Source organism: Limanda limanda, chromosome 2 (genome assembly GCF_963576545.1).
Source record: "Limanda limanda chromosome 2, fLimLim1.1, whole genome shotgun sequence".
Classification (NCBI taxonomy): Eukaryota; Metazoa; Chordata; class Actinopteri; order Pleuronectiformes; family Pleuronectidae; genus Limanda; species Limanda limanda.
Window position 1 is genome coordinate 332968 of NC_083637.1, and position 14533 is coordinate 347500.

Consider the following 14533-nt stretch of genomic DNA (forward strand, 5'->3'; position numbering starts at 1 on the left):
TATTATTATTGTTGTTGTTGTTGTTTTTGTCGTCATCGTCATCAGCTGTCCTCCTCATCAGCTGTCCCCCGGACCTGCAGCTGTCCTCCTGACCTGCAGGGGGCGCTGACGCTCTGACCGGATGAAGGAGCCTTAAAGCAGCAGCATCCGGGTGACGTATTTTCAAGTTGAGCGCAGAGTCGCAGAGCAGGTGAGTCCATGTTTCCAGTTCCTAGTTCCTAGTTTCTTCTGGTTCTTCTGGTTCTGATCCGCGGCTCCACTCGCACCTGGACCCGGCCTGTGCTCGTCCGGAGCCCGCTGGCCTGAGGAGCAGCGGCCGCTGGTTCTCCAAAGCTAGCTGCGCTAAGCTAACGTTATGAATGAATCTGATGCAGAGGAAGCTAACACATGCTAACGTTAGCTTCAGCTCATTCTTCAATGAAGGTGTTAAATTAAGTGTTTACATGTATTTGAATTGAATCAGATACTAAAACACAGCGGTCGGAAAGAGCTGGATTCTCAGGATTCATATTCATATCACTTCGCTCCTTTGATCAGAGACAGATCCAGGATCCGCTGCTGGACTCGAACACAAGAGTCCTCTGATCCAGCTCCGACACTAACTGACCCATGTGCAGTTCCTAACATCCTACAACACTAAAGACAAATGTCTATTTACGAATCCTAAGATTTCATCTGAAAACCTTATGACAAACACATGAGGAACAATTGAGTTGAGATGTTTTACAGTTTAACCATAAACTGACTCAAATCAGAATCAGAAAGTATTTATTGCCAAGTAGGTTTACACCTACCTGCAATTTGCTCTGGTTATTGGTGCATACAATGAACATAGAAACATAAAAACACAATAAATACACCACACATAAGAAAAACAATAATAATTATAAAAAAACATATATATTTACTCACTATTTACTTCTTATTTACTCACTTTTTCTAATATTTATTCAAGGTAGCATTTATTAGACATAAACATATCTATATAAAAATATATAAAAGACAAAAGATATAAAAAGTGAAATGCAAAACAGTGAACAGTGTCAAATTGCAATATGCAATGTAATACAGTATAATATAATAATGATAAATGAAATATACATTTACATGAAATCTAAACATAAAAACCCTTTCCTGCTTAGTTTCTTCTGTGAGTAGATGTGAGTGATGAGGATGATCTGATGCTGTTTCCTCAGACGTCAGCATGGACATCCGACCCAACCACACCATCTACATCAACAACATCAATGACAAGGTCAAGAAGGAAGGTGAGAGTTCACAGAGAGGTCACAGAGAGGAGGAGCCTGAAGAGAGTTCACAGAGAGGAGGGGCCGAGGACTGGAGCCACGGGACGGAAACTCTGCCAAGATGAATGAATTAACAACTTAATAATATACAACTCAATTTATGGAAAAATCAAATACACTCTGGTTTTCTAAAAGGCTTCTTGTATATTCCTACATGTATTTATTCTGTTTCTCTTCCTCCTGCAGAGCTGAAGCGCTCGCTCTACGCACTCTTCTCTCAGTTTGGACAGATCATCGAAATCGTGGCCTTGAAGACGATGAACATGAGGGGGCAGGCCTTCGTCGTCTTCAAAGAGCTCGCCGGCGCCACCAATGCGTTAAGGCAGCTGCAAGGTTTCCCCTTCTACAACAAGCCCATGGTAGGACCCGCAGTGATGACATCACTTTGAGTTGTGTTTAGTCATGTTCCCATTTCCACCGATTCTCCTGGTGAAACATCACGCAGCTTCCAGTGCGTTGTAGATTCTAACCCTGCAGAGCGCCTGAGCCGTGTCCTTCCTGTTGATTTCAGAGGATACAGTACGCAAAGACCGACTCGGAGGTCATCGCCAAGGTGAAGGGCACGTACGGTGACAAGGAGAAGAAGAAGGAGAAGAAGAAGAAAGCTCTGGAGGCGGGGACGAACCTCATCAAGAAACCGGCGCTGGTGAGCGATGACTTTACTGAGGCATCACGACTTTGTGTCTGTTCCTAATTCTCACATCACCAGCCTCCATGTTCTCTCGCTCCTGATGATGTTTATTCACAGAATCTGTTTCTGCTGAGTCACATTTAACTGTGACAAACAAGGAATCATTTTTAGATGTGTGTGTGTGTGTGTGTGACACCATGGATCAGCACACTGAGGAGATCCTGTGTAAACCTTCTCACGTTGCTCTTCACTGTGTTTGGTCTTTTCAGGGATCAGCAGCTCCTGTGCACTCGGCTGACGTCCAGGTGAGACACAAGTTTAACATCGTCGTCAAACTATCACTTTTCTACGTTTCATCGAAACAGTAAAATTGAGAACATGAGGAACCACCAGAGTTCTCGAGGTGGACGATGTTCAGCGTCCTCTGTCCCGCGTTCTTAAACCACACTCTAAATAGAGACGGGTGAAATGACGGCTCCCAGGAGAGAAGCCAAAGTGTCTCTGACTGCAAACAACGTCATCACCACAAGATAGATATTTTTGGCTTAGTTTCTGGAGGAAACATCTTTATTTATGCTCTTTATATACATACATATCTGATTTTAATTGTATTTTTAATTTCAACACCGACCTCCGGAGATGGAGGAGAACGAACAAGGATTCATTCCAGTCGCTCAAATGTCGCTGGAAGAGCTAGTTAGCATTTAGCACGAGTAGCTAATCTGGTGTTGAATGTTCTCCATCGTTAAGATGGTGAAGCGACTTCACGTTGTTGGGAGTTGATTTTGCTTTGAAAGGATCTGTTTCCTGTTTCCCAGGTTCCAGACAACCCCCCCAACTACATCCTGTTCCTTAGCAACCTGCCGGAGGAGACCAACGAGATGATGCTATCGATGCTGTTCAACCAGTGAGTGTCGCGTCGCTGTCAGAGGAACACACGTTTTAGTTTGGCGATGCTGAATCGTTGTTTCCTGTTTGGGCTGAGGTGGTGAATAGGCTAACGAGCTGCTAGCGGCTCAGCCTGTTAGCATCAGTGAGTGAACCACGGTTAGCTTGTTCAAACAAAATGCATCTGTCCCTGTGAATAAATCCTCACATTCAACAGCGACAGATTCATTTTATGCTAACTGCTAACGACCACAGCTAGCTCCTGTGGCGCGGTAGTTTGCTTCAAATTCACAGCAACGTCACTTCCTGCCGGATGCTTCAAAATAGAAGCTTCGGGGGTTCATTTTATTTTTGTAACTTTATTAAACAGGTAGAAACTTCTATATGGTCCCATGACCTCTTCAGTGTTGATGCTAATGAGCCGGAGACGTGTGAATAAATGAAATGTCTTGATGTTTGACAGGAAGTGTAACTGGAGTGTGTGTGTGTGTGTGTGTGTCTCCAGGTTTCCTGGTTTCAAAGAGGTGCGTCTCGTCCCGGGCCAACACGACATCTCCTTCGTGGAGTTCGAGAGCGACACCCAGGCGGGCGTGGCCAAAGACGCGCTGCAGGGCTTCAGGATCACGGCCACGTGCGCCATGAAGATCACCTACGCCAAGAAGTAGTTCCCATGGCGACAGACTGTTCGGTGGAGGGGGCGTGGCCACTGGATTTCCATTGTGTTCAGATTTTTGTAAATCTTTTTTTTTTATTGGATAAATTGTTTTGTTTTTATTCTTTGGTTTGAGAGAAATCTTTTCATCTTCCTCTGTAAAATAAAGAATAAAAGACTTTTTCATAAGTTTGGCCTCAGATTAATTTTTCATAGGGACAAACGTGAAATTAAGATTTTACTGTAGTGTGTGTGTGTGTGTGTGTGTGTGTGTGTGTGTGTGTGTGTGTGTGTGTGTGTGTGTGTGTGTGTGTGTGTGTGTGTGTGTGTGTGTGTGTGTGTGTGTGTGTGTGTGTGTGTGTGTGTGTGTGTGTGTGTGTGTGTGTGTGTGTGTGTGTGTGTGTGTGTGTGTGTGTGTGTGTGTGTGTGTGTGTGTGTGTGTGTGTGTGTGTGTGTGTGTGTTCGAGCTCAGGTCCGATGTACAGGACGTCAAACACAAGCCTGAAGTTTTCAACCTAAGACCAAACACTGGAAAACTCCCTGTGTAACCATAGCAACAGTGATGAGTTATCCAATAGCCTTGACCTGCCCACACCGTGAGTGTGAGTGTGTGTGAGTGTGTGTGTTGTGAACGTACCTCATGGTCTCAGTCGGCAGCAGCAGCAGCTTCAGGTCTGTCTGACTTTAATTCAACATCTCTAATTAATATTAGATTTATTACTCATCTTTTAACTGTCTTCATTTACATTTGTCTTACATTCATATGATTCAGATTCATATATTTACTATAACACTTTATTGTCTTGTCTCATAATACATTTTTATGACTAACAATATTGTACTGTAATATTGAACCATGGGGTTGTACTATGATACACTATCATAGTACTGTATCATATTACTGTGATATAGCAGTATATCATAGTGTATCATATTACTGTGATATAGCAGTATATCATAGTACTGTATCATAGTACTGTGATATAGCAGTGTATCATAGTACTGTGATATAGCAGTATATCATAGTACTGTATCATAGTACTGTGATATAGCAGTATATCATAGTACTGTATCCTAGTACTGTGATATAGCAGTATATCATAGTAGTGTATCATAGTACTGTGATATAGCAGTAAATCAGTACTGTATCATAGTACTGTGATATAGCAGTATATCATAGTACTGTATCCTAGTACTGTGATATAGCAGTATATCATAGTAGTGTATCATAGTACTGTGATATAGCAGTATATCATAGTAGTGTATCATAGTACTGTGATATAGCAGTATATCAGTACTGTATCATAGTACTGTGATATAGCAGTATATCATAGTACTGTATCCTAGTACTGTGATATAGCAGTATATCATAGTAGTGTATCATAGTACTGTGATATAGCAGTATATCAGTACTGTATCATATTACTGTGATATAGCAGTATATCATAGTAGTGTATCATAGTACTGTGATATAGCAGTATATCATAGTAGTGTATCATATTACTGTGATATAGCAGTATATCAGTACTGTATCATAGTACTGTGATATAGCAGTATATCAGTACTGTATCATATTACTGTGATATAGCAGTATATCATAGTAGTGTATCATAGTACTGTGATATAGCAGTATATCATAGTAGTGTATCATAGTACTGTGATATAGCAGTATATCATAGTAGTGTATCATATTACTGTGATATAGCAGTATATCAGTACTGTATCATAGTACTGTGATATAGCAGTATATCAGTTCTGTATCATATTACTGTGATATAGCAGTATATCATAGTAGTGTATCATAGTTCTGTGATATAGCAGTATATCAGTACTGTATCATAGTACTGTGATATAGCAGTATATCAGTACTGTATCATATTACTGTGATATAGCAGTATATCATAGTAGTGTATCATAGTTCTGTGATATAGCAGTATATCATAGTACTGTATCCTAGTACTGTGATATAGCAGTATATCATAGTACTGTATCCTAGTACTGTGATATAGCAGTATATCATAGTAGTGTATCATAGTACTGTGATATAGCAGTATATCATAGTAGTGTATCATATTACTGTGATATAGCAGTATATCATAGTAGTGTATCCTAGTACTGTGATATAGCAGTATATCATAGTACTGTATCCTAGTACTGTGATATAGCAGTATATCATAGTAGTGTATCATAGTTCTGTGATATAGCAGTATATCATAGTGTATCATAGTTCTGTGATATAGCAGTATATCATAGTAGTGTATCATATTTCTGTGATATAGCAGTATATCATAGTAGTGTATCCTAGTACTGTGATATAGCAGTATATCATAGTACTGTATCCTAGTACTGTGATATAGCAGTATATCATAGTAGTGTATCATAGTAGTGTATCCTAGTACTGTGATATAGCAGTATATCATAGCAGTATATCATAGTAGTGTATCCTAGTACTGTGATATAGCAGTATATCATAGCAGTATATCATAGTACTGTATCCTAGTACTGTGATATAGCAGTATATCATAGTAGTGTATCCTAGTACTGTGATATAGCAGTATATCATAGTAGTGTATCCTAGTACTGTGATATAGCAGTATATCATAGTTCTGTATCATAGTACTGTATCACAGTACTACGCAGTGGTTGTGTACCACAGTGTTAATAAACTGCAGATGGAAATGACTCGTGGTCGACTTCACTTTGTGAAACAGTGAAAACGTTTCATCACTGAGACGTTAGATTCCTCAGCAGAGGGAGATTTGTTCTTCTGTCTTCGTGAGGACACTCATCAGCAGAATGTCTCCCAGCTCCTCACCATCTCACCAGCTTCTCAACCAACAACTTATAAGATCACATTCCCACAAAGTTATTAAAGAAATTCTGCTCCTAATTGACAGTTTGTTACTGAACACAATCAATCTGTCATCATCAGGATGTGCCACAGTCCTTCAAACCAGCTGTAATCAAACCCCTTCTCTGACCCCAGTCGTCCCTAAAGTCTCCAGAGGAGGAGGAGGAGCCAGAGCTTCAGCAGCAAGCTCCTCTCCTGTGGAATCATCTCAGCTCCAGTTGTGGAGACAGACTCCCTCTTTACGTTGAGGATTCAAACCTTCCTTTAGGATCAAGCTTCTCGTTAGAGCCGGTCCAGGTTTGTCTTAGACCTGATCTCAGTTCTGCTGCTGTAGGTCCAGAAGGTCGGGGTCACATGACACACGGAGCTTCTCTTCCCAGAGTCTCCTTCCTTATCACATCAAAGATATTAATGTCTCATCACTACATGTTACAGACTGGACTTCTTCCCTGGAGTCCCCTTGTCTCATCGTCCACAGATCCTGGGTTGTGATGGTGGAAGCTGATCCTGATGGTGGATCCTGATCCTGATGGTGGATCCTGATCCTGATGGTGGATCCTGATCCTGATGGTGGATCCTGATGGTGGATCCTGATCCTGATGGTGGATCCTGATCCTGATGGTGGATCCTGATCCTGATGGTGGATCCTGATGGTGGATCCTGATCCTGATGGTGGATCCTGATCCTGATGGTGGATCCTGATCATGATCGTGGATCCTGATCCTACTGGTGGACTATGATCCAACAAGACTGCTTGTATATAATACGTCTCCTCAGATACTGGATCATTACTGATAATAATCCATCAGGTCATTGATCTTCAGTTCTGCTAAAAACTGTTTATTCTGATCAAAGCTGTAAAGACTCTGATCTCTGTTCCACGGGACATCTGCTGGACTCGTGTCCGTCCTGGGAGACAGGTCCTCACGTGTGTCTCCTAGGAGACGGGTCCTCACATGTGTCTCCTGGGAGACAGGTCCTCACGTGTGTCTCCTGGGAGACAGGTCCTCACATGTGTCTCCTGGAGACGGGTCCTCACATGTGTCTCCTGGAGACGGGTCCTCACATGTGTCTCCTGGGAGACGGGTCCTCACGTGTGTCTCCTGGAGACGGGTCCTCACGTGTGTCTCCTGGAGACGGGTCCTCACGTGTGTCTCCTGGAGACGGGTCCTCACGTGTGTCTCCTGGAGACGGGTCCTCACGTGTGTCTCCTGGAGACGGGTCCTCACGTGTGTCTCCTGGGAGACGGGTCCTCACACGTGTCTCCTAGGAGATGGGTCCTCACGTGTGTCTCCTGGGAGACGGGTCCTCACGTGTGTCTCCTAGGAGACGGGTCCTCACATGTGTCTCCTGGGAGACAGGTCCTCACGTGTGTCTCCTGGGAGACAGGTCCTCACATGTGTCTCCTGGAGACGGGTCCTCACATGTGTCTCCTGGAGACGGGTCCTCACATGTGTCTCCTGGGAGACGGGTCCTCACGTGTGTCTCCTGGAGACGGGTCCTCACATGTGTCTCCTGGAGACGGGTCCTCACGTGTGTCTCCTGGAGACGGGTCCTCACGTGTGTCTCCTGGAGACGGGTCCTCACGTGTGTCTCCTGGGAGACGGGTCCTCACACGTGTCTCCTAGGAGATGGGTCCTCACGTGTGTCTCCTGGGAGACGGGTCCTCACACGTGTCTCCTAGGAGACGGGTCCTCACACGTGTCTCCTGGGAGACGGGTCCTCACACGTGTCTCCTGGGAGACAGGTCCTCACACGTGTCTCCTGGAGACGGGTCCTCACGTGTGTCTCCTGGGAGACGGGTCCTCACGTGTGTCTCCTGGGAGACGGGTCCTCACGTGTGTCTCCTGGGAGACGGGTCCTCACGTGTGTCTCCTGGGAGACGGGTCCTCACACGTGTCTCCTAGGAGACGGGTCCTCACGTGTGTCTCCTGGGAGACGGGTCCTCACACGTGTCTCCTGGGAGACAGGTCCTCACACGTGTCTCCTGGAGACGGGTCCTCACGTGTGTCTCCTGGGAGACGGGTCCTCACGTGTGTCTCCTGGGAGACGGGTCCTCACGTGTGTCTCCTGGGAGACGGGTCCTCACGTGTGTCTCCTAGGAGACGGGTCCTCACGTGTGTCTCCTGGGAGACGGGTCCTCACACGTGTCTCCTGGGAGACGGGTCCTCACACGTGTCTCCTGGAGACGGGTCCTCACACGTGTCTCCTGGAGACGGGTCCTCACGTGTGTCTCCTGGGAGACGGGTCCTCACACGTGTCTCCTGGGAGACGGGTCCTCACGCGTGTCTCCTGGAGACGGGTCCTCACGCGTGTCTCCTGGAGACGGGTCCTCACGCGTGTCTCCTGGAGACGGGTCCTCACGCGTGTCTCCTGGAGACGGGTCCTCACGCGTGTCTCCTGGAGACGGGTCCTCACGTGTGTCTCCTGGAGACGGGTCCTCACGTGTGTCTCCTGGGAGACGGGTCCTCACACGTGTCTCCTAGGAGATGGGTCCTCACGTGTGTCTCCTGGGAGACGGGTCCTCACGTGTGTCTCCTGGAGACGGGTCCTCACATGTGTCTCCTGGAGACGGGTCCTCACGTGTGTCTCCTGGAGACGGGTCCTCACGTGTGTCTCCTGGAGACGGGTCCTCACGTGTGTCTCCTGGAGACGGGTCCTCACGTGTGTCTCCTGGAGACGGGTCCTCACGTGTGTCTCCTGGGAGACGGGTCCTCACACGTGTCTCCTAGGAGATGGGTCCTCACGTGTGTCTCCTGGGAGACGGGTCCTCACACGTGTCTCCTAGGAGATGGGTCCTCACGTGTGTCTCCTGGGAGACGGGTCCTCACACGTGTCTCCTAGGAGACGGGTCCTCACGTGTGTCTCCTGGGAGACGGGTCCTCACACGTGTCTCCTGGGAGACGGGTCCTCACACGTGTCTCCTGGAGACGGGTCCTCACGTGTGTCTCCTGGGAGACGGGTCCTCACGTGTGTCTCCTGGGAGACGGGTCCTCACGTGTGTCTCCTAGGAGACGGGTCCTCACGTGTGTCTCCTGGGAGACGGGTCCTCACACGTGTCTCCTGGGAGACGGGTCCTCACACGTGTCTCCTGGGAGACGGGTCCTCACGTGTGTCTCCTGAGAGACGGGTCCTCACATGTGTCTCTGAGGGTTAGGGACGTCTCATCTGGTTAAAGACTTTGAGACAAACTGGGACCTGTGAATATGAGACGATACTAATACTCTTTGATAGATTACTCTAACCCTCCAAAGTAAATGTCTAACTCTTAACCTAAACCTAATTCTAACCCTAAACCAAGTCTTAACCCCCCACAGTCCATTAAAGGGGGTTTGCAAAGTGCCCCCCCCCCCCCCTTTAATCCATATCCGGATCCTTGACCCGGGGCTAAAATCGTTATTTTCTTGACGTCTACAGATCCTGAACCTGAACATGTTGACCTGATCCAAAATGGACGCCCCCACCAACAGCAGCTCGGCGTCACCTGACTACTTCCTGGTTGATGGCGGTCTGGACTACGCGGTTCCTCTGGACGAGATCCCGGACACCACGCAGAGCCGAGCCTTCTCCGTGGCCAGCGTGGTCCTCGGCGTGGTGCTGGTGGGCATCATGCTGGTCTGCGGAGTCGGAAACTGTCTCTTCATCTTCAGCCTGGCTCGCTACAAGCAGCTCCGGAACCGGACCAACCTGCTGATCGCCCACCTGGCGCTGTCGGACGTGCTGGTGGCGGCGGTGTGCTGTCCCTTCCTGATGGATTACTACGTGGTGAAGCAGCTGTCCTGGGACCACGGCCTGCTGCTCTGCGCCGCCACCAACTACCTGCGCACCGCGTCCCTCTACGTGTCCACCAACGCTCTGCTCGCCATCGCCGTGGACAGGTCAGTTCACTGGGTTCATCCTCTGGGAGCAGGAACAGGGTCTGTATAGCTCACAGGTCCCAGTTTGTCTCATCGTCTTTAACAAGGTGAGACGTCCTCTGGTCTTCAGCCTCAACAAGAGTCAAACTACTGAAACCTTTAACAGGTCAAGCAGTCTTGATGTGATCATAGTCCACCATCAGGATCAGGATCCACCATCAGGATCAGGATCCACCATCAAGCCTCTCAGAGAGAAACCTGCCTCATGGTCCTGACCCCCATGACCTCTCTCTGTCTGCAGGTACATGGTGATCCTCCACCCTCTGAAGCCACGGATGAAGCAGCAGACGGCGTGCTGGGTGACCCTGACGGTCTGGATCGTACCCGTCCTCATCTCCGTCCCCTCCGCCTACATGGCCTCGGAGACAACCTACCCACATGTGGAAGCTGACACCCACAAGACCTTCTGTGCTCAGATCTGGCCGGTGGACCAGCAGGTGTTCTACCGCTCCTACTTCCTTCTCGTCTTCGCCCTGGAGTTCATGGTCCCCGTGAGCGTCATGGTCGTCTGCTACGTCCAGATCTCCAGGGAGCTGTGGTTTAAGGACGTTCCGGGTTTTCAGACGGAGCAGATCCGGAAGAGGCTCCGGAGGCGTCGGAGGACGGTGGTGATGCTGATCCTGGTCCTGGTCGCCTACGTCCTCTGTTGGGCGCCGTACTACGCCTTCACCCTGCTGCGGGACTTTTACCCCTCCCTCATCTCCAGGGACAGGAACTCCCTGGTGGCCTTCTACATCATCGAGTGCATCGCCATGAGCAACGGGGTCATCAACACCTTCTGCTTCCTGAGCGTCCGGAACAACACCAAGCGCCTGAGGAGGGCCGGCAGGTTCCCGCTGAGGCTGGTGACCTCCGTGTCTGCCAGGGCTGTGGAGGAAGGGGACGCCCGGACGTCCTCCCTCCGGGGGACGGAGGACGTGGCTCGGCTGAGGTAGAGATCAAACATCCGACCTATCAGCTGCACACCCCACAGGAACCAGGAACCACAAGAACCAGGAACCACAGGAACCAGGAACCACAAGAACCAGGAACCAGGAACCACAAGAACCAGGAACCAGGAACCACAAGAACCAAGAACCACAGGAACCAGGACCCACAAGAACCAGGAACCACAAGAACCAGGAACCACAAGAACCAGGAACCAGGAACCACAAGAACCAAGAACCACAGGAACCAGGACCCACAAGAACCAGGAACCACAAGAACCAGGAACCACAAGAACCAAGAACCACAGGAACCAGGAACCACAGGAACCAGGAACCACAAGAACCAGGAACCACAAGAACCAGGAACCACAGGAACCACAAGAACCAGGACCCACAAGAACCAGGAACCACAAGAACCAGGACCCACAAGAACCAAGAATCTTACGAGAAATCAGGGACTGAACCCATAGATTTATATATAAAGACTAGATGTCTCGTTCGACGGAGCCGGACGTCACCACATGGCGGCCATCTTGCTAGAGGCAGCTCGCTCACCCATAACATTGTGTTGGTAAATAACCATAACATTGTGTTGGTAAATAACCATAACTTGCTCAATTTTCCACCGATTTTTAAACGGTTTGGTTTGTTATAAACGTCAGAGTGTTATGGGTGAGCGAGCTGCCTCTAGCAAGATGGCCGCCATGTGGTGACGTCCGGCTCCGTCGAACGAGACATCTAGTCTTTATATATAAATCTATGCCTGAACCTGTCCCACAGGAAGTTCATTCCGTAGAATGACTTCCTGTGGGAGGTGTCAGGGCCGCAGGTCGAAGCTGATTGGTCGAACACTGAGACCGTTCATTATTTATCTGGATGTAAAAATCTTCTTCAGCACAAACGAGACACTGATGTGAAAAAACTGCTTTATTTAAAAAAGTTCAAGGTACAAGATAAAGACTTCCCAGAGTGCATTGGTCTGGACGCCATCGTTCAGACTCATCATGGATCATAACTCCTCCATGTTAGCAGACGGGACATGAGACGAGTTCTTCTCTCTGATGTGTGTTTATTTATAAACTGATGTCGTTAACTGTTCCCTGGAGCCGAGATGAACAGATGAGACTCCTGCTAGTTCCATCGGAGGAGTAATCGATTACTCCTGCTAGTTCCAACAGAGGAGTAATCGATTACTCCTGCTAGTTCCAACAGAGGAGTAATCGATTACTCCTGCTAGTGCCAACAGAGGAGTAATCGATTACTCCTGCTAGTTCCAACAGAGGAGTAATCGATTACCTCCTCCCTCGGGGGCGATTGAGATGATTTGATAGTTTTGATGTCGTCCATATTTATTTACAGTTTAAATCTGTGCAGCGTAACTGGACTGTTCCATTTCAAATGGTTCCTTCCACATGACCAGTGTGTGAGTGTGTTTTCTCTCTTTCAACCGGAATCACCACAACCAGTTGTTTTGCTTTGGGTTGCCATGACGACACGACGACAGGACGCGACTTGAAGTCAGAAATGTTGTGAGAGGACGTGAGCAAACAGACAGTGAGGAGCCGACGCCCTCTTGCTCCTGACGAGCGTTCATTAAACCAGGAGGACGATCAGAGACGTGTCCTCTCAGCAGCTCAACTCTCTGAAGACGACTGAACTTTGAGACGTGTCCTTGTCTCTTGTGTCCTCTATCACACCTGCTGGTCAACAACAGAGACGTGTCCTTGTCTCTTGTGTCCTCTATCACACCTGCTGGTCAACAACAGACACAACGTGACGGGAAAGAGACGATTAAGAAAAACTATGAAAACTTTTTGTGAAACATCTTTTCAGTTTCAGAGTTGATTAACTTTTTTTTGTTATGTTTACGATCATCTCAGGCTCCGCCCACTGATACTCGTAAGTGTAAAAACTCGTCACTGTTGCTATGGTTACGCCTGGTGGAGTTTCCCAGCCTCTGAATCAGAGACTGTAAACTAATCTCGTTTTATTTTACTCTTGAGTTTGTGTTTGAGTCTGAACAGAAACTGAGACTTTAGTAAACGATGAGGCAGACGTTCTCTTCCTGATTGGTTCTCATCAGTCACTTCCTGTCAGTTACACTTCCTGTCAGTTACACTTCCTGTCAGTTACACTTCCCCCTCGTGTTGTTACATCGTGACGTCACATTAAAAGTCTGACGGCTGAGAAATGACACAAATAAACACACTGGAGGAAGTCGGGTTCTACTTCCTCCTCTTCAGGAAGTCCTGAGCTTCTCTCTGCAGTCTGTCCACGTCCTCTTTGCTGCTGTCGTCCGAGTCCGGAGGGACGTAGTCTGAGTCCTGGCCCACGTCCTCGCTGTCGTCGTCGATGAAGCTGTCGTCGAACTCGTCTTCATCTTCGTCATCGACTGGGATCTTCGTGCGGACGGTTCTCGATCGAGCTGCAGAGACGTGTGGACATCATGTGAGGAAAGTGTGACCACACGATCTGTAGTTCTAAAGTGTTTGATCTTTGATGAGCTGGTTCAGGTCCACATACTTCCTCATGTGCTGAACGCAGCAGAGACACACATGTTGTGATGTGTGACGTGTGACGTGTGATGTGTGATGTGTGATGTGTGATGTGTGATGTGTGAAGTGTGACGTGTGATGTGTGAAGTGTGAAGTGTGATGTGTGAAGTGTGATGTGTGACGTGTATAGAAGCAGCTCACCTGCTCTCTTTGTGTGTTTGTATTCTTTCCTGTGAAGAGGATTTTTCCTGTGAGAGAAACACAGTGAGATTATCTACAGATTATAACCAGACTCACACAGACACTGTAATGGAACTTTCTGTAGGTCACACCCTGTGTGTGTGTCTGTGTTTGTGTGTGTGTGTGTGTGTGTGTGTGTGTGTGTGTGTGTGTGTGTGACACAGAGACACAACATGACCTGAATTACTCCACAGCTGCTGTTTGACACAATTATTTGTAGCTCTGTGAAAATGCTGACAGATGGTGAGGACCACGGTACGACAGCGTCAGTTAGCTTAGCTTAAAGACTGGAGACAGGTGGGAACAGCTAGCCTAGCTCTGTCCAAACAAAATCCACTCAACGGTTACGTCTCGTCTGTTACAATCTGCAGTGACGTCACAAGTCTGATTCCTCGTGTTCATGCGTGTCTGGTGAAGATCTGACGTGTGACATCAGATCTGTCGTGGATTTTGATTGGTCGTTTACAGGAGCCAAATGCTGTGCCTGTGCGTCACGCCCCCCGGTGGTCAACATGGAAAGTCATGATGACAGCCTGCACCTTCGCCTGCAACAGCGTAGGTCCATGTGTTTCCCATCATGCCTTGCAACCAATGCCTGTCATCTGGCAGGTGCAACAACAGCGCTG

At 47.8% G+C, this 14533-nt stretch overlaps 3 protein-coding genes across 3 annotated transcripts in view; 2 read left to right on the forward strand and 1 right to left on the reverse strand.

Annotated features, from left to right (window-relative positions):
* The first annotated feature begins 119 nt into the window (after positions 1-119).
* snrpb2 (small nuclear ribonucleoprotein polypeptide B2) lies at positions 120-3667 on the forward strand. Its single transcript, XM_061089404.1, has 7 exons — positions 120-190; positions 1197-1268; positions 1494-1666; positions 1819-1953; positions 2208-2243; positions 2757-2845; positions 3332-3667. Exons 2-7 carry the CDS (start codon positions 1205-1207, stop codon positions 3489-3491), a joined length of 657 nt encoding a protein of 218 aa, XP_060945387.1. The 5' UTR covers positions 120-190; positions 1197-1204; the 3' UTR covers positions 3492-3667.
* Positions 3668-9779: 6112 nt separating this feature from the next.
* On the forward strand, positions 9780-11181 carry prokr1a (prokineticin receptor 1a). Its single transcript, XM_061067312.1, has 2 exons — positions 9780-10207; positions 10488-11181. The coding sequence occupies exons 1-2, from the start codon at positions 9780-9782 to the stop codon at positions 11179-11181; spliced, it is 1122 nt and encodes a 373-aa protein (XP_060923295.1).
* A 1124-nt stretch (positions 11182-12305) lies between these two features.
* Positions 12306-14533, reverse strand: part of aplf (aprataxin and PNKP like factor) — an 8794-nt gene continuing 6566 nt past the window's right edge. The window contains exons 9-10 of the mRNA XM_061090613.1: positions 13869-13915; positions 12306-13597 (exon numbers count right to left, since the gene is read on the reverse strand). Of these exons, the coding sequence (XP_060946596.1) occupies positions 13398-13597; positions 13869-13915 (247 nt within the window). The 3' untranslated portion in view covers positions 12306-13397. The remainder of the gene's footprint in view (positions 13598-13868; positions 13916-14533) is intronic.

Bases quoted from the DNA above. Each gene is read 5' to 3' on its own strand.
- snrpb2 (XM_061089404.1), top strand. From the start codon at position 1,205: ATGGACATCCGACCCAACCACACCATCTACATCAACAACATCAATGAC. The intron at 1,667-1,818 runs GTAGGACCCGCA...TGTTGATTTCAG, and splicing joins CCTTCTACAACAAGCCCATG to AGGATACAGTACGCAAAGAC. The intron at 1,954-2,207 runs GTGAGCGATGAC...TGGTCTTTTCAG, and splicing joins TCATCAAGAAACCGGCGCTG to GGATCAGCAGCTCCTGTGCA.
- prokr1a (XM_061067312.1), top strand. From the start codon at position 9,780: ATGGACGCCCCCACCAACAGCAGCTCGGCGTCACCTGACTACTTCCTG. The intron at 10,208-10,487 runs GTCAGTTCACTG...CTCTGTCTGCAG, and splicing joins CTCGCCATCGCCGTGGACAG to GTACATGGTGATCCTCCACC.